The 24,429-nt window shown below is 40.0% G+C and overlaps 1 protein-coding gene across 1 annotated transcript in view; it reads right to left on the bottom strand.

Annotated features, from left to right (window-relative positions):
- Positions 1-24,429, bottom strand: part of JAK1 (Janus kinase 1) — a 136,752-nt gene that overhangs the window by 59,689 nt on the left and 52,634 nt on the right. Inside the window, exon 2 of the mRNA XM_017541530.2 lies at positions 451-533. Within this exon, the coding sequence (XP_017397019.1) occupies positions 451-456 (6 nt within the window). The 5' untranslated portion in view covers positions 457-533. The remainder of the gene's footprint in view (positions 1-450; positions 534-24,429) is intronic.

Genomic DNA, 24,429 nt, shown 5'->3' with positions numbered 1-24,429 from the left:
AAAAAGGATAACATAAAGCCATATGTGAATCAACACAGAAAGATGTACAGGACATTCTGCAAAGTGGAAAAAGCATAATATGGATATTATGATCTTGCATATGCACAGGAAGATTAAAATCTGGAAGAACATACAATAAACTGTTAACAGTGGTGAACATCTAAGAGAGGTTATAAGGGAAGTTTAACTTTTGCTCTGTACCTCCTATACTTTTGTACTTGAGATTCTTTTTTTAATCAGTATAGTCAACATTGGGAATGAATAAATATTTATTTAATCAGTACCATTGCCTTTAATTTTAAAAAAATTTTTAAATTAAAGGCAATGGTACCGATACCCCTACAGGCTCAAGAACATGGTTTCATCAATTTTTTTAAAGCCAGATTTAAAATATGTGTGTGTGTGTGTGTGTGTGTGTGCGCGCGCGCGTGCGTGTGCAAATCTACATACCTGCATTTATTCAGCTGTCCAATGTTCCCCAAGAAGCAGACTGGATTTTCTTCTCTACTTTCCAAAGCTTCTTCAGAGCAGAGCTAAAGACAAAAATTAATAAATCAGTGGCAGAGGTAATTGCATCTGAAAATAAGAGGGCATTTTCATTAAGGAAGCAGCCCAAACCATAAGCAGGCAAGAAAAAGCCTTTGGGAGGAAGAAGGAAAAAAACAAAACAAAACAAAATGACTGATGAGGCCATCAAGAGGACAGAGACATCTTAGGGTATAAATATCAAAGAGGATACTAATTTCACTGCATCAAGAAAGGAAGCCAGGGATTTCTGCTTCCTGGCATGGAGTGTCCTGTCCAATATAAGCGAAGACTGTATGCTTTTTCCATCAACACTCCTCTCCTGATGCTGTGAACAATAGTTTAGGACATCCAAAAATGTGCACTTTTATTTCTCGTTCCATTTAGAATTACCCTTCCCCAACCTTGTCTACACACACACACACACACACACACACACACACAGAGTTTTGTATTATTTTAACTGCTTTCCCTGTTGCATCTCACACATTCTTTAACAGTAGAATCAAATTATTTTTGCAAATAACAAGCTCACAAACTTGGTGATTCAAAATTGGCTCTCAAATTAACAGTGATTATCCCCTCAGTTTTCTGTCTGGACACTCAACACATTTTATCAGAATCCTGTTTTAGGAAGAGCACAGTACCAGGCATTAGAGGGCAGCAGTGGAGGGGGAGAGGGAGATGGGTTATCTCTGAGGCCACCAGGCCAGCATCCCCACAGGGCCTTACAATAGAAGGTTGGAGACAGCACAAATGGAAACACAAAAGCAACCTAAAATCGACAGCGTGAGTCTATCAGGATGTTGTTAGCTCTGGTAACTAAACTAACACTGGCAAGTGCTGGTTTGGGAAGGCTTTCTGCAGTGAGTAAGACTTAAGCAAAAGTATCCCTGGCAGGAGATACAAGTATGAATTTGATTGTGATTACTTTGATTTGGCTATTTTGGTATGACCGATTTTAACAAGATTAAAAAACAAATCATTACATGAAAGCTTTTTAAAAATTAATATAATCCATTGTTCTAATTATGTGAATAAACACCCTGTCCTGCCTCAAAACAGCAATTAGAAACTAGCCACATGCTAATGCCTTGCTTCTGCTCAGAAGCAGGACTTCACACACTACACTTAAGAGATTCTATTCATTCAGCAAGTATTTTTGAACAGCTCTGCAAAAACTAAGTTAACTCAAAGGACAAGAGCAATATGGTCCCTGCCCACAGGGAGCTTACAGTCAATAGGAACAATGGAATCAAACCAAGATGTACAGGAAGAGGTCATTACAAAGAGCTAAAAATGCTATGAAGGAAAATTAGAGAACCTAAAATAGAGGGAATGTGATCTGGTCTGGGGTTCAGGAGGGAAGGCACATTGAGCTAAAGATGCAATGGTTGTCCAGGGAGGTGGGGCATGAAGCCAACTGGGAGATAGCAGTCTCGGCAGAAGGATCAGCATGTATGGGGAAAAGGCCCTGGTGGCAGAAAGGAGCTAGGCTAGTCTCTCCAGCTGCTTGAATAGAAAAACCTCAACAATACTCCTTTTTACACTTGGACACCCAACAGCACTGGTCAGTCCGTAGGCAGTGCTTGCTAACTGCATGTCTGGAGCCTGTCTACCCCAGGTTTCCCCACAGCACACCATTACCAGCTGCCAGGGATCAGTGAAAACTAACCAGAGAGGAGTACTGCAAAATATGCCTCAAACAAGGAAAGGGTCACAAACTCAGAGCCTTTTAGGACAGGAAGAGACCTGTAAATTCCACCAGGCCCGGGCTCCATTCAGAAGGGCTACCACATAAACCGTTTTAGAACTTACAAAGTGTTTTAATATGCATCATTAGACCATGTGTTACTTCAACTTCGGAGTCGTGGAACTTCTCTGAGCCTCATGTAAGATTCAAGGATCCAATTAAAATCACTAAGAGTCTTCTAGAACTAGAATTCCACAAAACCAGTAATCAAGGAGATTTTGGTTTTCCAATCATTCTGTCTCTTCTGCAAGCAATACTATGTTGTAATCACATTATACCTAATCTTCAAATTGATCTCCACTATTACTGAACAGGACAGTAAAATGGTATAGATTTCTGATGCTTAGCCAAGAGATTAAACTTTGAGAAAACAAGAGTAGCAAACAGAATTTCTAGACAATATGCATTAACTATGATGCTTTTGAATCTCGATTCAATAACAGCAAAATCTCTACTCTTGAGGATTTGCCATCCTGAAGATAAAAATAGAAAACACCCACATAGCACTTAGAAGACATGATAGGCAAGATTCTAAGCACTTTAAACCTAAGGCTTCTGATCCACTTTATATGAAATGACAACTGTCCTCATTCAGGATGACAAGTGTTTTTGTATTTTGTTTGTTTTTTTTTTTGTGCTACAGCATTTGTGTAGTGACTTCAACAAATAATATTTCATCTAAAATAAACCAGAAAATGTGATCTAGCTGATTATTTTTAGAGCAGGTAGAAAAGGAGTAAGATCAGTTTACATTAATAAACACTTTAGATAATTCCAAGAAAAAAATTCAAGTTTCTTGCTGTAATATACAAAAGCAAAAATCATCAATGCTAGAAAGATTCCCCAAGAGGGATCACAAAATACTCTTTAAAAAGAACATGATTCACTGGGTTCAATTACCAACGCAAATGAATATAAAGATGCTTAGAAAACAGGAAAGACCAGGATGAGTAATCAGAAGCTTTTTGATGATAGCAGTGAATTTTTCCACCCCAAATTTATTTATAAAACTGTCAAGGATTTGAAAGAAAATACCTTTCTTTTGGTGACAGAGGATTACTTTTGTAGCTCAATTTTGTAGGTGCTGCTTTACATGGGAAAAAAAGGGAAATTTGTGGATTACTCAAATTCCTTTAGTTTATCACAGTCTTATGAAAGAGACAAGTATATGTGACACTTTTTCAGCAAGGAAAAAAATAAAAGAAACAAAACACAATTCTGTGGGTTGGAACAAAGCCTCACTGCAGTAGATAAAATGTCACAAATGTTTTCAAAAATGCAAAATTTCAGAAATCTGTCTGAAAAAACTGGAACTCTCTTAAATTTTCAAGGACATCTTTTGAAACACTGGTATCTGTGCAAGGGAAGAATATACAATTACATTTTGGATAGCAGACAAAGAAATACAAAGAGACTATTTTAATGTTCATATATATGACTGTCAGAATGAGACCCTTTGGCATCAGAGCAGGATCGGCAGGTCACCACTGCTCCTCCGAAGCCACCGTGCCACCTCTCAGTTCTCCCCAGTCTGCCCCAGTTTCCCCTGGCATTCAGAAGGGCTGCTGTCAGATTTTTACAGTTAAACAGACTGGCTGACAGTGAAAATCAATGACAAGAATTAAAATATTATGGATATCTGATTATTTTCACTAAAGAAACCATATAATGAATTACTTTGTGTTTGCCGTAAAGGAATTAAGGCTTTTTATTTCTGAAGTAGAAAATGCAAATGAAAGGCTGATGAATTAAGGTATGAACTCAGAAAAGCTGAAAGAAAAATATTTAATTTAGAAAATGCCCTAAAATCAGCTTAATATCTTAAGAAATTTTAAGACTAAATAACTTAAGCCTTAATAAACTATTTCAGCAGGCCCCAGTCTTAACAATTGGTGAGGAAACCTAATACAACAATGTAAACTACAGGAGGCTCCAGGGTTTTTTTGTCTTTTGTTTAGTGCTTTATCCTCAGCACAAAATCAGGTGATCAGTAAGTATGTTCAGCAACAGCTGCAAATGAAAGATGAAGGTACAAAGTAAGTAACATCATGCAATGAAAAAAGCACAGTAATCCAAGGAATACAGGTTCTCACTGACTTTATACTAGTAGCAAGTGTGAACATAAGCAAGTCACTTTCATCTGAGCCAGCTTCCCTATCTACTAACCTAAGAGGAAACATCCTGCCTAAAGGGTTGGTTTAAGGATTAAAAAGATCTTTCATTGAGAATTTGAGGCAGGAGGATTGCTTAAGCCCCAGGAGTTTGAGTCCAGCCTGGGCAATTTGGCAAGACCCTGTCTGTTTTGAAAGGAAAAAAGAAAAAAACTTTCAAAAACTCTTCATCAAGTACCTACAATGCCCTTTTGCAAGAGGCTATAGATGTGAAAGTGTCCAGAAAGGTGTTGACACAATATAACAGTCTTTATGGCAGAGAACTAAAGTCGGCTATCAACCTGCTTCGAAGAGCAAAGAATAAATAGGGATTCTGACCAAAACCCAAGTTACAAATAAAAGCCCCATTTCATAAAGCTTGGATGACACAGCAAAGCAGTTAAGAGCACGGACTGGAGTCATTGTAACCTGGGTTTGAATTCTGATGTCTCCACCAACTAGCTGCTGCAATCTTAGGCAAATTAGTTAATATCCCTAACCCTCAATGTTCTTTGTGTAAGTGGGGAGATAAAAATAGCATTTATTTCACTGGGCTGTTATGAGTTAAATCCGTTAATGCATGTAAAGTGCCTAACAGAGTTTAGCATGCAGAAAGTACTCATATTTTGACCATAATTCATTAAATTGATTACAGCTTGATGGAATACAGTTCCAGTCAAGGAGGGGGGAAAAAACCCAATATGCACTAAGCATTTCAATATCTTATGCCTGGAGTTAGCCACTTGCACTTAATTCCCATAAAAAGCAAGAGAGGTTTTAGGCTAATCAGCAAGAATGCCAGGAGTCAAACATGCCCTGATTCCAAGGACCCTGCTCTTTCCACAGCGGGGAAGAGCTGCTCTAAACTGTCCCTGTCACCAACACCACTGTCTTCTCTGGATTTTTAGCACTTTCCATAGTCTTAACAACCACCCAGGAGATGGATCTTACTCCAACACTCTTCCTTCTGTAGACTGAAAGAACTGTCATTAAAAAAATCATTGATGTACCCCCAGCCTTCCCTGTGTTCCTGCCCACTGCTAACGCTCTGCTCTGGCACCACTGCTGCAGTGTGAGAGGAAAGTCTTAACAGCATGTGGACAGGTCCACGTCTAGTGGCACGTGGAAAGAGAGCCTCCTAAACAGCCTAACCCACACAACAAGACAGGGAAACTGCCAGTGGCTTCACACCCAAGAGCCACGGAAAATGACTTGTATCTACTGCTACCAGGACCTCACTGCTACGCTGAGACGCAGAATAACAGTTCCGATGAAAGCATCACAAGATACTGTAAAGCTGATGGATTCCAGCCAAAAGAACGACATCATATGTATACAAAATCTGCTATTTTTCCTGTCAGCAAGTCAGACTTATGGCTTTTCTATGTGCCACTCCTGCCACACAGAATAACTCATTTCCAACTATAGCAGCAATTCCAGGAATACCCCAGAACCGTAAGTGCTGCTTCATTTACAATAAACTAGGGATGATCAAATAATCAATGCCAGCTCAATGGTTTGGTGCTTCGCCCTGCTCCCAGCGAGCCTGCTTTCAGAGACAGTTTCTGATCAAAGTAAATATAGTACTTTGCTTAATTAAAGTAAGTGTCTTTCTAAAAGCCATATTGTACCAAGAGACTTTGCTACTTTTCCTTTATTTTTACTTTTTCTTCTTTTAAACTAATTACCACTAATACATCTATAATATTATTAAAGAGCACAGAATATAAGATTTAGTGAATCCATCCACATCCTCACCCCAGGGCCAAAGACTTGATGGCACAAATGGACATTCAAAACATGGGGGATGGGAAGAATGGCTTGTCTTCATAGTATGTGCTTTTTTTGGGGGGGGCGAGGGTCATGGACAGAGTCTCGCTCTGTCACCTAGGCTGGAATACAGTGGCACAATCATGGTTTACTGCAGCCTTGACCTCCTGGGCTCAACTGAACCTTCTGTCTCAGCCTCCCAAGAAGCTGGAATAACAGGCACATACCATCACATCCAGATAATTTCTGTTGTTGTTGTTTTTGGAGATGGGGTCTCACTGTGGTGCCCAGGGTGGTCTCATACTCCTAGGCTCAAGCAATCCTCCCATCTCAGCCTTCCAAACTGCTAAGATTACAGGCATGAGCCACCTCACCCAGCCACAATATGTGCTTTTTAATCATTTATCCCAAAAATACTTCTGAAGCACTTGTGCCATCATAATAAAACCTTGCATTAAATAGCACTTTATAGCTTAAAAAGGGCTTTCACATCTATAATCACAGTTTCACAGCCTCTTCACAAATGAGAAGACTCAACTAAGGCGTTCCCATGGTCAGCTGGCCAGTGAGAGGTGAGATAGGTCTCAAGCACACTTCTCAGCTTTAGCCTCACTGCCCTTTCCGTTTGCCACTCTGCCTTGGGCAAGGCGTGGGAGTTCAGAAGAATCCAAAGAAGTAATACAAATACATCTGAGCATGCCAAAAGTCTTACAGTCTTCTGACAGCTGGCAAGACTAACATATACACGGGAACCCCAGGGAAGAGGCTGTGAGGCTATGGTGAGAGACAGACAGTGAGAACCATGGGAGTCAATAAGAGAGGGCACAAGGGCCATGCTTTGGGCTGAGAGGGGATCAAGGAGAGATGAATTTGCTCCCAGTTTTCAGAACGGAGAAGGTTGAAAAAGAGAGAGGAAGAGTACGGCTGTTCTAAAAACAAATAAACAAACAAAAGGCCAGGAAGAAGAAAAATCACAAAGACAATTGTGCAGGAAAGAGTATGTAGACCAGGAAGAATCATGCAGGAAAAAGGCAGACAGCAAGGAAAGGAGAAAAGGGTACAAAGGGGACAGGGCTTATGTGCAAGCTTCTTCCCGCCAATCAGAAGAGGGCCAGGTTTCAGCCCAGATTCACTAGGATCTGCCTGGTCTTGAGCAAGCATCTTAACCTCTCTGAGCTCAAATCCTGCATAATGAAAAAGTACTGGATGCCCTCCAAAGTTCCTTATAGAAGCAGTGTTTCTCTCTATGGCCCCCTATACTTGGCCCCCTCAATCAAAAAACTGTAACCAGTTTTTATGTTCAGCTTTGAAATTGCTCTGCCAAACGAAGACTCCAATCTTAAACTGCTGGCAGAGCTCTCAGCGAACCCTATCTGCATAATGAGTAATGCACTTAGACTTTACCAAGGCGGCAGTAGCATCAGGGCAGAGCAGGATCGGCAGGTCACCACTGCTCTTCTGGAACCACTGTGCCACCTCTCACTCCTCCCCAGTCTGCCCCCGTTTCCACTAGCATTCAGCCAAGAATCCAGTTAGGGTTACACATACTGTCCGATATCCTAGGAACCTATGCTGATAGCCAGGCTTAAAACAGCTTTTCAGTCTTTTTTGATCATGATCCATAGTAAAATATATATTTCATAGTATATATGTGTGTATATGACATACAAGTTTCACGAAAAGATACTTAACCTTACTATGTGCCATTCCCTCTACCTTCTATTCTATATTTTCTTATATTTAATACATTTTTAAATGCTAAACAAGATCCACAAAACAGATTTCACAGCCCAGAAAAAACAGACTACAGTTTGAAAAACAGTTTCAAATGACCCAGTAAGATTGCTGCCAATCAAATTTACCTTTGTTTTTATTTCAGCAAATATAGGACAGTGGATATAAAACAGTGAGACGTTCCCCAGCTGAATATGAAACAGTGAAACATATTTCACCTCAAACTTCTTTGGTTACCAGAAGATCACTTCTCTTTTCCCACAGTGTGTAGCTTATGATGTTCCAATACAAACAGCTGGACTGAGACGCATACGATGCATATTCACAGTCTTCATTTCACAGTAAGTTTCTCCTCCCAGAAAGCTCTTCAGTTGGTTACCTCCTACAGCCATATAATGGTACCACAAAGATCTAGAAAATGCAGAAACTATACCCACAAAGCATAGAAGATCTATTTTTAAAATTCTGCCAAACCACTGTTCTTACGCATGACTTAGTCCCATAGTCCCAGGTGTCTAACTTCATGATCACATCTAGGGACGCTTCGTAGAACCTAAAGAATTCAAAATCTATTCTGTGTACCTTGCAACTGTGCAAAATTTTAAATGTATTTCTGGAAACAATGGTTGCAGTGAATGGAGTATCAGTGTATACCTATCAATGAGAACTACTCAAGGAGGGGGAAGCTATTCAAGTCTTGGAGATTTGGATGGTAGATGGTATCCTGAAATAGGTCAGGAATCTTTAATTATATTTCTCTACCAATTGATTGAAAGGTTAATCAGGTGCAGTTATTCTTTCTCAAGGTAAATGCTCCTTTTCTTACTCTGTACATAGGAAGGCAGTCTCAACAAGAAACTATTCTTGAAGCACAGTCCAGCGTATGTCTACATTCACAATTCTTTTACCAAATAGCCCTAACAAACAACACTTGAATTTAGCCAAACCGGCATCCATTTCAACATACCAAACTATTTAGTGGTGATGCCTCGTCTTTCATTCCACTTAATTTTTCTGTTGGTTTCCCTGCACAGAGTGGGGTACACTATAGGCACGGAGCTTCTTTTGTCTTTCCTTCCCAGGAATAAAAGTGTGGAAAAAGAAGACTGAAGGATAATTTGCAAGACTACTTAGCAATTAGTGGAGACAAATATTATGGTAGGATATAAATGACTAATTGGGCTAAATATAACTAGGAGAAATAACTCACTTGTTCCAGGACATCATTAATTAAGTAAAATGAACAAAAACGCGTTGTGTAAAGCCTGCAGTGCACAGCTCAGTGACAAGAAAAGAATACAAGAAAAGATATATTGCCAAAGAAGAATTAGCAACCCAAGCACAAAGCAAGGTAATAATACATGACTGACTGCCAAACACAGGACACACCCAACCAAGGGAAAAGAGCACGTCTGGAGAAGGTGTGACAGTGGGGCTGGTGTAGTGCGTATCATTAGATCCAGAAGACGGCAGGGAAAACCAGCATGGTGGGGTTGAACGTTCAGGCTCAGGAAAACGTTAGCCCTGCCACTTAGGAGCTGGCTTCAAATAATTTTTAACTTTCCATGACTGTTTTCTCATTTGCAAATAAGGATAATCGTAATCATTTTACAGGCTTGTTTTAAACTCTGGGAAAAATATACACATAAATATAGTAGGACAACTGGCTCACAGCAGGAATGCAATAGTATTACTACTACAAAGAAGGTGGGATGTGAACCCACCCAGGCCTTGGAAAGGGTCAGATACAAACAGGATGAAAACAGGAGCTGAGTGAGGGGAACATTCCAAACAAGGGAAACATGAAGAAATAACAAAAGAAGGAAAGGGGTCTGGCGTAGTGGCTCACGTCTGCAATCCCAGCACTTTGGGAGGCTAAGGAGGCAAATCACTTGAGGTCAAGAGTTCAAGACCAGTCTGGCCAATATGGTGAAACCCCATGTCTACTAAAAACACAAAAATTAGTCAGGTGTGGTGGTACGCACCTGTAGTCCCACTACTCAGGAGGCTGAGGCAGGGGAATCCCTTGAGCTGGAAGTGGCAGTTGGAGTGAGCTGAGATCACACCACTGCATTACAGCCTGGGCGACAGAGCAAGACTCCATCTCAAAAAAAAAAAAAAAAAAAAAAAAAAAAAAAAGAAGTAGAAGGAAAGCAGGAAGGTAAGATACTTGACTGGAGACTAAACAGGTTTGTGTAGTACTGAAAAAGATGAGGTAAGGAAGAAAACTGGGCCCAGACTACAAATGTCTCCCTAAAGAGTCTGGACTTCCCTAAAGGGATACCACCCAAGAAGAACCCAAATCCCCAGATGCATGTGAATTCCTCAGAAAGAGGAAAGTCCCCAGTATGTGAAGGTGTGCTACGTGGGGTGGGAGCACTCACACATAGGAGATGATGGGAAAGGCATGGGTACAGGACACCTGAAATTCAGCTGTGTAAAAATAAGATTCTTAATGAATCGGCTACTCCTTGATGGATATATAAGCACTGTACATTGAGACAGGACAATAAAAGTTAAGTGAGCAAAAGTTCAAATACTGCTACTGGTAAGAGTTAATTTGAATATTCATTTGAAGAATCTACACCTTCACCCTACCTCGCTGTACACATACACACAAAGAAAAAAAAATAAAATGAGAAGCTAGAGGTTTTCTTGTGTAAATCATGATGTGAATGAGTCAGAAAGAACTTTCCCAAAGCTTGTCTCCCTGGTTGGCATGTCTGGCTGGGACATCCACTAACAGCACTGAGGGAGTCAACATTCTGCTGCTGGTGATTCATCCTCCTCTGCCAGCACAGTCGGAGGGACCAGCGAGTTCATGAGGCTACCCCTGGGAGTCACTCTGAATTATTTTTGTAACATCTTGTCCTTGGATAAAAGGGAATACAGAGTCAGAAACCAGAGGCCAGGAGGCCATCTACTACTCAGTAGAGTTGTTTACACAGCTCTGTTCCTCTACTATCCAGAATTCAGTGTTCTGGATAACTGATAAACTTAAGGCACCTATGTTTCCAGGGATCTGAATACAACTGCACAAAAATCATGTTGGTTGAAATTCTACCTTCCTTGATTGATTCAGAAAACCCTATCAGACCTTCTCACGCATGACTTCAGACGACAAAGAGATTATTACAACCTAATTTTGACCAATTGTCATCTCTGTGATAATGTAGAATCAAGGGTGTGGGAGAACTTTGGTTAGCAAAATTTGCATAAAGAAGTTCCCTTCTACTGTCATCCAGTAAAACAGTCTTCAGGAGCTTGCATGAATGCTTTATCAGCTCACCAAGCTCTCTGATGTAGGTCCAGACAGGGGTACCCTATACGTTTCTGGGCCTGGCCAAAACTGTGCTTGTTCAGGGCATTTCAGCTGTATATACAGCTAATAATTAGCAGCAGAAATGTGGCACAAACCCAAATCTCATGGCTCTCACACTGCACCAAAATAAATATTGATGAAGGCACCTCTGCCTTTTTAGTCTTTCTCCAAATGAATTTTTAAAAAAGCAAAGTTGGCTAACTGCTCATGACCACTGACTAATATAAAAATCAAAAAACATAATTATATATTTTTTACAATTTATAAAGTACTGAAAGTGCTTTGATCTCAATCTTCACAATAATTTAAAGTGTCATTCCTCTTATTTTACTCATAAACAAACTAAAACTTAGAAACACTAAGTGACTTGTGAAAGATCACATGTATCTTATTACCTAGGACTCAATTCTAAAGTCATCAGATGGCAAAGGAAATGGAAACAACTAAAGAAAAAAGGACTTATAATCACAATGAAAGGTGAAATTTCAGTAAATTAAAACTGTTTATCTAGCCAGTAAAGTTGGTGTTATACTTCTTTTTAAATGTAAATATAAACCTGGATTAGGCAGATGCATAAATTACTGTCACCTATAAGCTATAGAGGACAACTATAAAAATTATTTAGGCTCATCATTAATGTGTACATTGAACATCATAAAAAGATATCACTGAAAAGCCAAAGTTCCCCTCCCTCCTCCCAGAGATAGTTACTATTCGGTTTTTGGTAAGGCTGAGCAACCCAAATCAAAAAATCTGAAGTCTGAAATGCTCTAAAATATGACTTTCTGACCACAAACATTTCTTGAAGGAAATGCTCATTGGAGGATTTTGAATTTTCAGATTTGGGATGCTCAACGGGTAAGCATAATGCTAATATTATAAAATCCCCCAGAAAACTGAAATCTGAAAAATGACTGGTCTCAAGCATTTCAGGTAAGGGACACTCATCTGTACAACTTTCCCTGAGGACAATTTGGCTCCACGTGCAATTTGGACTTGAAGATTCTCCTATGTTTTGACACAAGAACCTTAAAATATGGTAATGAAAAAATCAAATTGAAAAACAGCACCTATAGGATGATCCTAGCTATGAGGCATAGACACACACATGTAATCCTAAAGAAACAGTGACAAAATGGATGGGGAGGACATTACAAGGTGCTTGTGATATTAGTGGTTACTTCATTTTGCACACTTTTAAAGACTTTCTAAGTGTTCTGCAACGAACATGTGTTACTATGCTAATGAGGGGAGAAAAGTCATTCCCCCTGGGTCATATAGGAAATTAGGACTGGGAGTAAGAAATCAGGAGAGCCAATTCACTGCTCTACCTGCTGCAATGGCTCAAGATTGACTAGCAATCCAAAAGCTAGTTAGCCAACTTTGCTTTTTTAAAAATTCATTTGGAGAAAGACTAAAAAGGCAGAGGTGCCTTCATCAATATTTATTTTGGTGCAGTGTGGGAGCCCTGAGATTTGGGTTTGTGCCACATTTCTGCTGCTAATTATTAGCTGTATATACAGCTGAAATGCCCTGAACAAGCACAGTTTTGGCCAGGCCCAGAAACGTATAGGGTACCCCTGTCTGGACCTACATCAGAGAGCTTGTTGAGCTGATAAAGCAAAATGTAATTATTTGTCAATGACTGATAGAGATATTAAGTGCTATGACCTCAGAGGTCAAAGAGATCATTCTAGCATGGAATGATTCCAAAGGATTCATAAGTCAGATCTAAGAAGATAAAGAGAACAGATGAGCTCCATTTTAAGTGAAAAATAAAGGTGTAATTAAAGGTAACACATTAAATCACCAAGCCAGTTCTGGGGACAGCAAGCACAAGACTTAGGCATTTCATGAAGAGAAGTAGAAGACAAGACTTAGAAGACAGGCTGTGATGAGACTGAGATGAAGTGAGACAGTGAAGTGGACAGGGATCTTGGAGTTCTATGGACTGCTACCATAACCACCTGGGGAGCAAGCCCTAATTGTTCTAACTCTGTTGTCTCTATCCACTTATCTCCTAAATTACAGCAACAATCTGAAAGTTTCTGCCTTCATTCTCAATCTGCTTCTATTCCAAGTCTCTACAATGCAGCCAGTCCTATTTCTACATTACAAGTGTGGAAATCTCATGCTCTAAAACTCTTTTATTTCTTACTCTCTTAGGTAACATGGTTTACAAGGCTACTTATAATCAACCTCTCATGGCTCATCCCCACTTATGCCCTGAACTCCAAATGTACTGAGTTACTGCAGTTCCTGTAATCCAGCACGACTTTGTCCTCCAAGCCTTTGCTGTCCACACTTATCCTTCAGTTTCCAGCTCAGGAATTGTCTCCTCCATCAAGGTTTCTCTGACTTCTCCCGTTTCCCAAGTGGAGGCATCCGGAGAGTCCTGTGCTTACCTTTGGAGTAGCACTTACCATCCTGCTCCCTAACTGTCTGTAGAATCATCTGTCTTCACTGTCTTTGAGCTCCCTGAGGGCAGGGACTGCAGCTGTTATCTGGGTACATACAGCGCCAAATAACAATGCCTCAGGCATGACAGATATTCAATAAATGCCTGTGTAAGGAGCAAATGCTTAAGCAGGCCTTCTCTGACTATCCTCACCTCCTTCCAGAAGTACTCACCTAATGCTTGCAGACACCATAGACAAGGTGCATTTATAAAACTGTTTTATAATATTAAATGTGTAATTTATACATCTAACTGAATTATGGTGAACTATTTAACTTCTTGTTTTGTATTCTCTCCCATTGTGGTACCCACAAAGGAGCCCACATGCTTACTCTTCTTTCTAATGGAACACCATGCCTTGAGATTTCCCAGTGTGCAGAGAGTTGTGTAAGCCTGGAATGATAAAGAAAATCTAACACAGTATGTCAAGTCATGTCAGCCAGCAGGTGAAAAAACTCAAAAAACCAACCAGATGTTGGTTTCTGTTACAGAAGAATCACAGACAAATTGTGAACCAAAACACAGACAGTTTTTAAAGTATTCTCTTACTTCTAATTATATTGCCCCATAATGGCATCTAAATTTTTTAACTTATTTTTTATTTTTTATTTTTTTTTGAGATGGAGTTTCGCTCGTTACCCAGGCTGGAGTGCAATGGCGCGATCTCGGCTCACCGCAACCTCCGCCTCCTGGGTTCAGGCAATTCTCCTGCCTCAGCCTCCTGAGTTGCTGGGATTACAGGCACGTGCCACCATGCCCAGCTAATTTTTTGTAGTTTTAGTAGAGACGGGGTTTCACCATGTTGACCAGGATGGTCTCCATCTCTTGACCTCGTGATCCACCCGCCTCGGCCTCCCAAAGTGCTGGGATTACAGGCTTGAGCCACTGCGCCCGGCCTTTTAACTTATTTTTTAAAGTGCACAATTCAGTGGCTTTTAGTGTACTCATATAAGTATGCAACCATCATCACTATCTACTTCCAGAACATTTTCATCACCCCAAAAAGAAACCCCATGCCCCTCTCCATTCTCCCCTGCCGCAGTCTCTAGCAACCACTGGTCTATTTGCCTAGTCTAGACATTTCACAGAAACTGAGTCATATAATATGTGTGTCTGGCTTCTTTCACCTACAGAATGTCCTCAGGGTATCCGTGCTGTAGCATGTATCACCACTTCACCCCTTTTTGTGACCAAATAATACTCTACTGCATGGTGCATTTAAATTTTGTAAAACATCTTAGAGAAATGAAATAGGGATGGTGACACTCCTTAATCTTAAAAATCACTGTAGGAAGCCAAAATAATAGTATCAGGGTTTATTCTTTACCATAGTTTTCTCATTTAATCATTGTGAGGTCAGTGGAGTTTTCACTTCCTCAAATGAGGAAACTGAGGCACACAGAGATTACATAATTTGCCAAATGTCATTGTAGCTAATAAGCAACAAAACCAGGACTGATGTGTATTTTATGCCCTTTAGTGATCTTCTCAGCACCATCCATTTCTAGAACTACTTCATGGTCTCAAACAGCCTCCTCAGCACTAAAGGGAGTAAAGTCTTCAGTCCTGCCATTTTTGCCATAGATGTAAGACAGACAGCAGCATCACTCTGTCAATCCAAGAATAAAGGATAGAGGGCAATGTTTCAACCCCTCACTCATTCACTTGCTCTCTCAAAGAGTTGTTGAAAAACTCCTATGTACTATGCCCTGCACAAGTAGGGACACGGTGCCTTTACGTATGAACTCTTTTTCGTGTGTGTGTGCGTGTGTGTGTGTGTGTGTGTGTGTGTGTGTGTGTTGGCATGTGAAGATGGACGAGACCTGAGAACATTATATGATAATGGGAAGAAGGGCATTAAAGGTGAAGGTAAGGACAGGGAAAAGGATAAGCCTCTAGCCAAAAGTCAGAAGAGGGAAGTGAACGGGCACCAGACCCCAATAGGCAGGGGTGGCAGAGACAATGGCCATTGTCCTTCCTCTCTTTCAACAGTAATTTTTAGCTGTGCACAAGAATGCTCACAATAGTGACTACAATAGCTAGCCTTCTTTGCAGCAAGATACTGCTACATGAGTTAAGTTTTGGCCAACAGGATATAAGCTAAAGTACTGTGTGGCAGCTCCTGTCCTGGAGGCTACTATAGGGCTTTTGCCCCATTTTCTTAATTCCTTCTCCTATCTGCAGCCTGAAATATGGATGCTGCCAACATGGTTGGTGAGGACAAAGACCACACCCAAAAGATGGCATAATGTGAGCTGAAAGAGCTGAACTTCGTGAACAATCACCACATCAGCGTGGGCCACATTCCTCCAATGTTTTGTGCATGTGCCCAAATATACATCACATAAAATTTACCATTTTAATCATTTTTAAGGGTACAATTCAGTGGCATTAAGTACATTCACAATGTTGTACAACTATTACCACTATTCATTCATGTCTAGAAATACTTCATCATCCCAGACAGAAACTTGGTATCATTAAACAATAACTTTTCATTCCTTCCTCCCCTATAGTCCACGGTTACCTCTATTGTACTTTGTTTCTATGAATCTGACTGCTCTAGACACCTCATCTAAGTGAAATCACACAATATTTCCTTTAGGGTCCAACTTATTTCACTTAGCATAGTGTCTTCTAGGTTCATGTGTGTTGTGTGTTACAGCATGTGTCAGAACTTCATTCCTTTTTATAGACACCATTGTATGTATACATCACACTTTGTTTATCTGTTCATTGGTTGGTGCACACGGAGATTGTTTCCACCTTTTGGCTATTGTGAATGGAACAATAGCTCCTACTAGCTATTGCTGTTAGGAACTAGTAATGTACAAGTATCTGTTGAGTTCCAGTCTTTTGGGTGTACAACCATGAGTATAATTGGGAACCATAGGCTCATTCTATATTTTATTTTGGGAGAACTGCCATACTGTTCTCCACAACAATTGCACCATTTTACAGCCCCATCAGCAATGCAAAATGATTCCAATTTCTCCACACCTTCATCACTTCTTTTCCAGGTTTGTTGTTTTATTTTTTAAGTAACAGCATAGGGATTCCTCTAACTTTTATATAATAGCAAGAACTTTTGTTCTTAAGTCACTATCACTGTGGATTTTCAATCACATACAGCAGAGCTAGTCCTAACAAAAACAGAAGGACTTGTTCCCAGACTGGTGGTTAAAAGATAACTCTTCCATTATAGTATGAAAGAATAATGTAAGGATGGACATGAATACATCCAACTTGGTAAAAAATCTGTAAACTTTTTATTACCAGTTCCAAAACTCACCCTAGCTAGCACGTCAGCTGTAAAGAAAGCGGCCCTCGTGGCACGGGGAGAGAGAGAGAGGAGAGCAGAGACACAATGAAGTCTGGAAATGTGCAATTCTCTGAGCCTGTTCAAGGTGAGCTTCTAATACAAATGAGATAATGAAAGATACTAGGATTGGTGGGAGGACAGCAAGCCTACTGGATAAGTGCACAAGGTTTATTCACACACCTGGGTCCTAATTCTGGCTTTTCATTCAGGAGGTATGTCAATGTAGACATGTCCCTAAATCTCTGAGCCTTAGCTATTTTATCTATAAAAATGGGAATACTACTAGCTCTTATCTCTTAGGGCTGATAGCATCATAAAATCTTTGCCAGGCATAAAGGGACTATGTGGTTGCTGCAATGACTATAACTGAAAGACACCTCTTATCATGAAAGTTATGTTAACATAACCCAGCTGTGTTGTAATCCACACATCTGACACAGGGTCAGAAATCATGTCCAATATATCTTCGTCCTATAGATTATCACAATCGAGCTCTAATTTGGGACCTCTCCATGGTACATTCCATGCTCTTGGGAAATTTGTCAAGAGCAATGACTTGACTACAAGCTCCTTGAGAGCAAAAACAAGATCATTCTTCTCTGCAGCCTCAAGACATAGCTAGCTAAGTGCTCTGAACCTAACAGGTATTCATTCAGTAACATTTACTGAGACACTATTGTGTGTCAGGCACTATGCTAGGCACTATGGTTCTACTAAGGAACAAAACAGACAAGGTTCTTTAATATAGAAAGAAATATATATTTTTAAATATTGATTTAATGCATTAGAATCAGAAAATGTCACAGTCAGGTGTGACATTAGTAACTGATTAATTCAGTCAACCTGCTCATATTACATATGAGAACACAAACCAACAGAAGTAAATTATTGGGCTCAATTTAAAGGTACGAATTAAACTGGTATTCCCAAATTATGTTTTCTAGAACCTTGTACTTTTGTGCAATGATAATAACCGTTCTACACATATATCCTTCTAAAAAGCGAGAGAAGGAAAATGAGGGTCCATAGTGAAAATGCTGGAGAAACACTGGTTAAACAGAGTTAAACAATATTCTTAACAGCAAGCACTCTTAAGCCTTTCATATGTTAATAAGTGTAGTGAGTCTCCAACTTTCAAAAAATCATCGAACCAAGGGACTTCTTTTTAAATGGAATATACATTTGGAAAAGTCTCGATCAGATGTTCTCTGTGCTCTCTTTCATTTCTCAAATTCCATAGCTTTATCTGAGAGCATCAATTCCAGAAGACCTTTTTTCCTGGGTAGATGATTTAATATACCAGATTCTCTAGAAATTCTAAGGCATCCATTCACTCATTCACACATATTCATATTCCTCTCTCTCTCTCTCTCTCTCTCTCACACACACATACACACACACACGCCCCCTAAAATTGGATAAACACAAGCATGGGATAAAATCTAAGGTTTCAATATAATAAGATCAGACTAAAACAGTGTTCATAAAAGTGGGAGAGAATGAGCCATACCTTCAAGCAGGTATTCTAGAAGGTAATGCCTGGAAAAAGTTATATTTACCTATTACTCAACAACCCAAACACCTGGGGAAAATCCTTGCAATTCTGATAAAAAAAAAAGGAAGGTACAAAATAACCCAAAGAGGGAAAGAAAACAATGGTCACCTAGGGAACAGTGGAGGCTCCTTTCCCCAACTGCCTCCCAAATGATCTTCTGCCTTTATCTCAGCCTTCTTGTTTTTTCCCCTTTAACCCACTTGACTTTCCTGTTCTCATCCCACATCTTTTTGCAAGTCTTCTCTGGCAGCTGGCCACAGGGTCTTCCCAGAACAGGGCCCACAGTTCAGGAAACCCTGCCTCATCCCCAGTGTGAGGACAGTGATAGAGAAGGGGCAGAGCAGAGCGAGATGAGACAAGTTCAAACAGCTTACTAAAATCTGGGAACCCCAGCAGACATCTGTTCACAAAAGCAGACAATGTCAACTGTATCCAATTCACATTGTATGTGTGTGTTTGTGTGTGTGTGTGTGTGTGTGTGTGTGTACACAGACTTTTTTTTTTTTTATATACAAATATACGTATCTCTACATACGTCAAATATCAGTGTTAATCATTTTTTTGGGTATAAGAATACTGTTAAAGGTAATAGCTTATGGATTCCACTGCTATATATCTTTTTGGACTAATAAAGACAGAAATAATTGTATTGAACGCAGATATCACATGGCAGGCCCCCTGTAAAATTTCCCAAATACCCTCCCTGCCTTCACTCCCTTGAATTGCAGATTTATACATCTATACATTGGGAATGTCTGCCATATAACAAATTTGCACACACCTCACCAATCCCATAGAAAAGACTTTCAGAAGAAAATTCAAGCGAAAAAGTGATTTCTCCATGTAACCTCCCTTACTCCTATATTTATTCAGGCAATTAAGCACTAAGCAGTCTTTCGTGTGTGTTTATGTATGTGTATATATATATATCTCACATAATCCCTACAACCACCTAAAGGAGGAAAAGAGACCAGGTTCTAGCCTTCTCATTCTCAGAGGCCAGAGTGACCTCCACCACTTCTCAGTCTCCAAACGCCAGTGGCCCAAGGACTCAGGTCTCAATCTTCACTTTTTCTCTATCTCCTGAAATGATCTCACCCTGTTGCATGATTCAAATGACACATATACGCTAACAATGTTCAAATTTCTATCTCAGAACTCCAATCTCAAATATCCAACTACCCTGAGAGGCCAAGGGCAGGTGGATCACCTGCGGTCAGGAGTTCCAGACCAGCCTGACCAACATGGTGAAACCCTGTCTCTACTAAAACTACAAAATTAGCCGGGCGTGGTAGTGCATGCCTGTAATCCCAGCTACTTGGGAGGCTGAGGCAGGAGAATTGTTTTAATCTGGGAGGCAGGGGTTGCAATGAGCCAAGACTGTGCCATTGCTCTCTAGCCTGGGTGACACACTATCAACACACACCTCCTCCATCCTCCCCAGCGTTCACTCTCTCAGTAAATGCCAGTAGTCACCATGATGCAGGAGCAAAAACCCCCCAGTCAGTCAGTCTTGACATGTCTTTCTCTCACACCCCACATCTAAACCATCACCAATTCTATCTGCTTTAGCTTCAAAATATGTCCTATATCCCACAATTTCTTGCCACCTCCACTGCTACTACCCTATTCTCGGTCACTATCATTGTCTTAAGCTAAGCACCAAGAGGGGAGGGTTGTGTCTGCTTTGTTCTCTGTTGTGTCTGCAGTGTATGACAGACAAAGCTCAGTAAGTGGTGAATAAATACATAAATATTAACACAGAGAGGTGATATGACTCATAGAGTAAGTAAATGGCAAAAACCAGGTCTTGAACCCAGATCTCCAGAATCTAGGGAAGTACTATTTCTACTGTTTCACAGAATACCTTTTAAAGCTTTAAAGAGAAAAAGGAGGGGAGTATACTACTACCTTTCATGCCTGTGCTTGCTTTTGTTTTTCCTTTTATCACTATCTACCCACTAAACACACACCCTCAAAACTCCTTGTCCAGCAGACTTCTCCTCTAAACAGTGAGGAAATGCATACAAAAAAAGAGAATATTTATGGATCCAAAGTACAGTAAACTTTCCACTAACGCCTTTATAATTGGGTTTGTTTTGGTAAAATTGTATTTTGTAAAAAGAGAAGAGTACAGACTACAGGGAGGGGAACAGTTCAGATGCTTCCATAACCTAATTACAGTTTTGAAATGAAAACAGCACAACATGAGGTTGGGAGTGGGGCTGTTTCTAAGACGTGGAGATGTATGCATACATTCTATCTAAATATACTTATATATTCCTCCTGGCATCCCAAAAGAAGAAACAGCTGTTAGAAAATGAAAAGGCTGGGTTATGAAAGGTTTTGATTCTGAAAGAAAGAATAACACTGTTCTAGCACAATAAACTTCCGGGCTTTTCTCAGACCTACAGCAGAGCAGAATTCAGAAAAAGTGCTGGACCATTACAGGCTATGCCATAATAAATCCCTTCACCTCTCTGAGTCCCAGGTTCAATAAAAGCACACAAATAAAAAGTGTCTGGATACACAGCAGGGAACACCACACACTGGGGTCTATTGGAGGGTGAAGGGTGGAAGAAGGGAGAGAATCTGGAAAAATAACTAATGGGTGCTAGGCTAAATACCTGGGTAATGAAATAACTTGTACAACAAACACCTATGACGCAAGTTTACCTATATAACAAACCTGCACATGTACCCCTGAACTTAAAAAAATAAGATGTGTTATGAGTGTACCCTCAGCCCTGACATGCCAGATCTCCCTAATTTTATAGGTGGAACTCCTGAAAGGACACAACACTTACCTCCAAGTTTAATAAAACATATATACCCCTGAAATGCACAGGTCTCTTTACTACCAAGTAATAAGGACTACTAAAAAGCAAAGTAGACCCAGCTCACAACAAAATTGTATTCACTGATTGAAATACGGTTATGACTCTTACTGTTATTCTCACTAGCCTAAATCCTTCTAAATCATATTTTTCCAACATGGAACTTGAGACATGCTCAAAAGTGTGTACAGCATTGTACCATCCGTCCAAAAATGAAACTTGTCAAGAAAAAAAGTGACAAAGTAGACTACCGACCTCCTTAACAGAACGTTTCAGACACTTTAGGAATACCCATTTATCTCTAAGTAGTATTGGTAATATAAAGAGAAGTCAAGTCAGTACTGAGTCAGTACTGCTCAGGTTAAAACTTTAATGCACTAATCACAAATAATTCTTATCAAATTCTTAAACATTAAACCTCTGTTAAGCTATATATATGGCTAGTTTTTCTGGTCTTTACTCTCATGGCAGTGACCCTCTCAAAATAATGCATCTATTTGGCTCTATCCTTATTCATCTCAACATGATATGAGACTCTCTACTGAGCTACCATTTCAAAGTTTATTTTTTTAAATGTATTCTGCTGTGCAGCTTTCAACATGTTTAGGCAAGCCTTCCTTCTCATTTGTTCCAATTAGTAAAAGTTTTAGTATGCAGATTGAAAAAAAAATTTAATTATGTTTTGCTTAAATTAGTGCATTTGGAAGAAGGTCCCAAAAACCCCAGAGCAGAAGCAGGTAGTTAAGGCTCCACCTTGCCTAGTCTTCAGGTTTTTATTCCTTTTACTAGTAAAATAGTATTTGAATAATCTTAATCAGATGTTCAAACTGCTGTATTTCAAGCTTGCTAAAATGGAAGCATATGCCCACAATCTTAAGAATATATTGTGTATGTTCATGGCAAACATACACACACGCCCCTTTTTAAAATAAATATTCAGTGCACACTGTATTTACAAACATTACTTTTATGCATAGGAGAAACTGTATAATTAGAGGCAGTCTCTCCAGCCCAGAAAGCAAGCAAGTACTAAATTCCCAGACCAGGTACTAGGTCTCACAAAACTCTATCATCAAAAAGCCCAGATCCACGAAAATACTACTGGCAATATAACAGACACAGATAAGTGGTTGCTGAGTGAATGAATAAATGAATGAATGAATGAGTGAATGAATGAACTAATTTTAAAAAGACAAGAACTAAGATTCTACTGCTACTGCTATCTAGCATTATGCTAGCTATCTGCCACATTTCTACTTCTCCTTCCTACCAAACTATCTGGACGCAACATAAGGCATTCCAATCAAATGTGATGTTCTCTTTTGTCTCCAAATTACTACTTGGTATTTAATGGTGTATCTCTTTTCCTAGTTTTTGGGAAGCTTGTTAGCCGTGGTTGCTGCTCACAAGAGCTCCTGACAAGGAAGCTGGCACATGCACCCCACCTGGGCTGAGGTGAAAGAGGGTCTCGGAGGCAAGCACAGCTGAAAGCAGGAAGGGGGGAAGTAGTGTTTAGTAGAGGGGAGAAGGATGGCATGGAAAGGAAACTGGTTTGTGATCAAAAGTTTTAAGATGGAGGGAAGAAGAGGACAAGACAAGGTAAAAAGAGTAGCTAAGAAAAATGACAAAGAAATAGAAATGGAAGGAGAGAAAGGGTCACAAGAATTACCCAGAGAAAAGAAAACAGATCTAGGCTGGGCACAGTGGCTCTCATTTTGGTAATCCCAGCACTTTGGAAGGATGAGGCAAGAGGATCGCTTGAGGCCAGGAGTTCAAGACCAGCCTGGGCAACATAGTGAAACCCTGTATCTACAAAAAAAAAAATTAGCCAGATGTGGTGGCACACGTCTGTAGTCCCAGCTACTTGGGAGGCTGAAGTGGGAGGATCACCCAAGCCTGGGAGGTCGAGGCTGCAATGAACTGTGACAGCACGCTGCACTCCATCCTGGGCAACAGTGAGACCATCACAACAAAAATAAGATAGGGTCTCAAAAAAATAAGATAGGAGCTTGCTCTTATCTCCACTTGCATACACTAAGTGTTATCAATCATTTGTCCAAGAGCTTTAATAGGCAACATATGGAGGTAATTTGTTCTCTTTAGCCCTGTTCTGCTGGGAGGTGACCTCCTCAGTAGGATGGTATAGCACAGTATACTCTTTATTGACTCTCAGGCAGTATAGGTCTCCGTATCACAATGTGCCTTCTAAATTTCAAACAATTTCATGAAAATAATGTCGAAACTATGATATCATCTTTATATTTGTTATTTATTTAATCTCTACCTTAATCCACAAGATTCCAAGGCAGTTTATAAGAACACATGGAATAAAACAGAAACATATATTTTTAAAATCCAGGACTAAGGAGATTATAACATGGAACAAAAAGTCAAGGCTAGTGGAAAGTTGTTTGTCAGCTACTGCTTTCCACATAGACATTAAGGATGGGCCACAAACTTGGCTTTGAGTTTTCTAGGGGTCAAAAACACGTGGGAAAGAAACATGATCAATGCATCGCTCTCAATGTCAAAAAAAGGAAAAGAAAATGTTATTTGAAGAAAAGTTTTTCTGATGGTAGTTCTTAAATTTTTCTGGGGAAAGAGGGAGCATTTGAAATTTCATCTAGAGCTTTTGTAGTCCTCCCAATTACTTTGGAGAGTTATGTTGTACTTAGAAATATCAACATAAGGGCCAGGCACAGTAGCTCACGCCTGGAATCGCAGCACTTTGGAGGCTGAGGTGGGCTGATCACTTGAGGTCAGGAGCCTGGCAAACATGGTGAAACCCCATCTCTACTAAAAATACAAAAATTAGCCAGGCATGGTGGCGAGTGCCTGTAATCCCAGCTACTCAGGAGCTGAGGCAGAAGAACAGTTTGAACCTGGGAGGCGGAGGTTGCAGTGAGTCAGGATGGTGCCATTGCACTCCAGCCTGGGTAACAGAGCTAGACAAGAAAGAAAAAAGAAAGAAAAGAAAAGAAAAAGGAAGGAAGGAAGGAAGGA

Source organism: Cebus imitator, unplaced genomic scaffold (assembly GCF_001604975.1).
Source record: "Cebus imitator isolate Cc_AM_T3 unplaced genomic scaffold, Cebus_imitator-1.0 Scaffold135, whole genome shotgun sequence".
In the NCBI taxonomy this organism is placed as follows: domain Eukaryota; kingdom Metazoa; phylum Chordata; class Mammalia; order Primates; family Cebidae; genus Cebus; species Cebus imitator.
The sequence above is the reverse complement of the archived record's forward strand: the minus strand, read 5'-3'. Positions and strand labels throughout refer to the sequence as shown.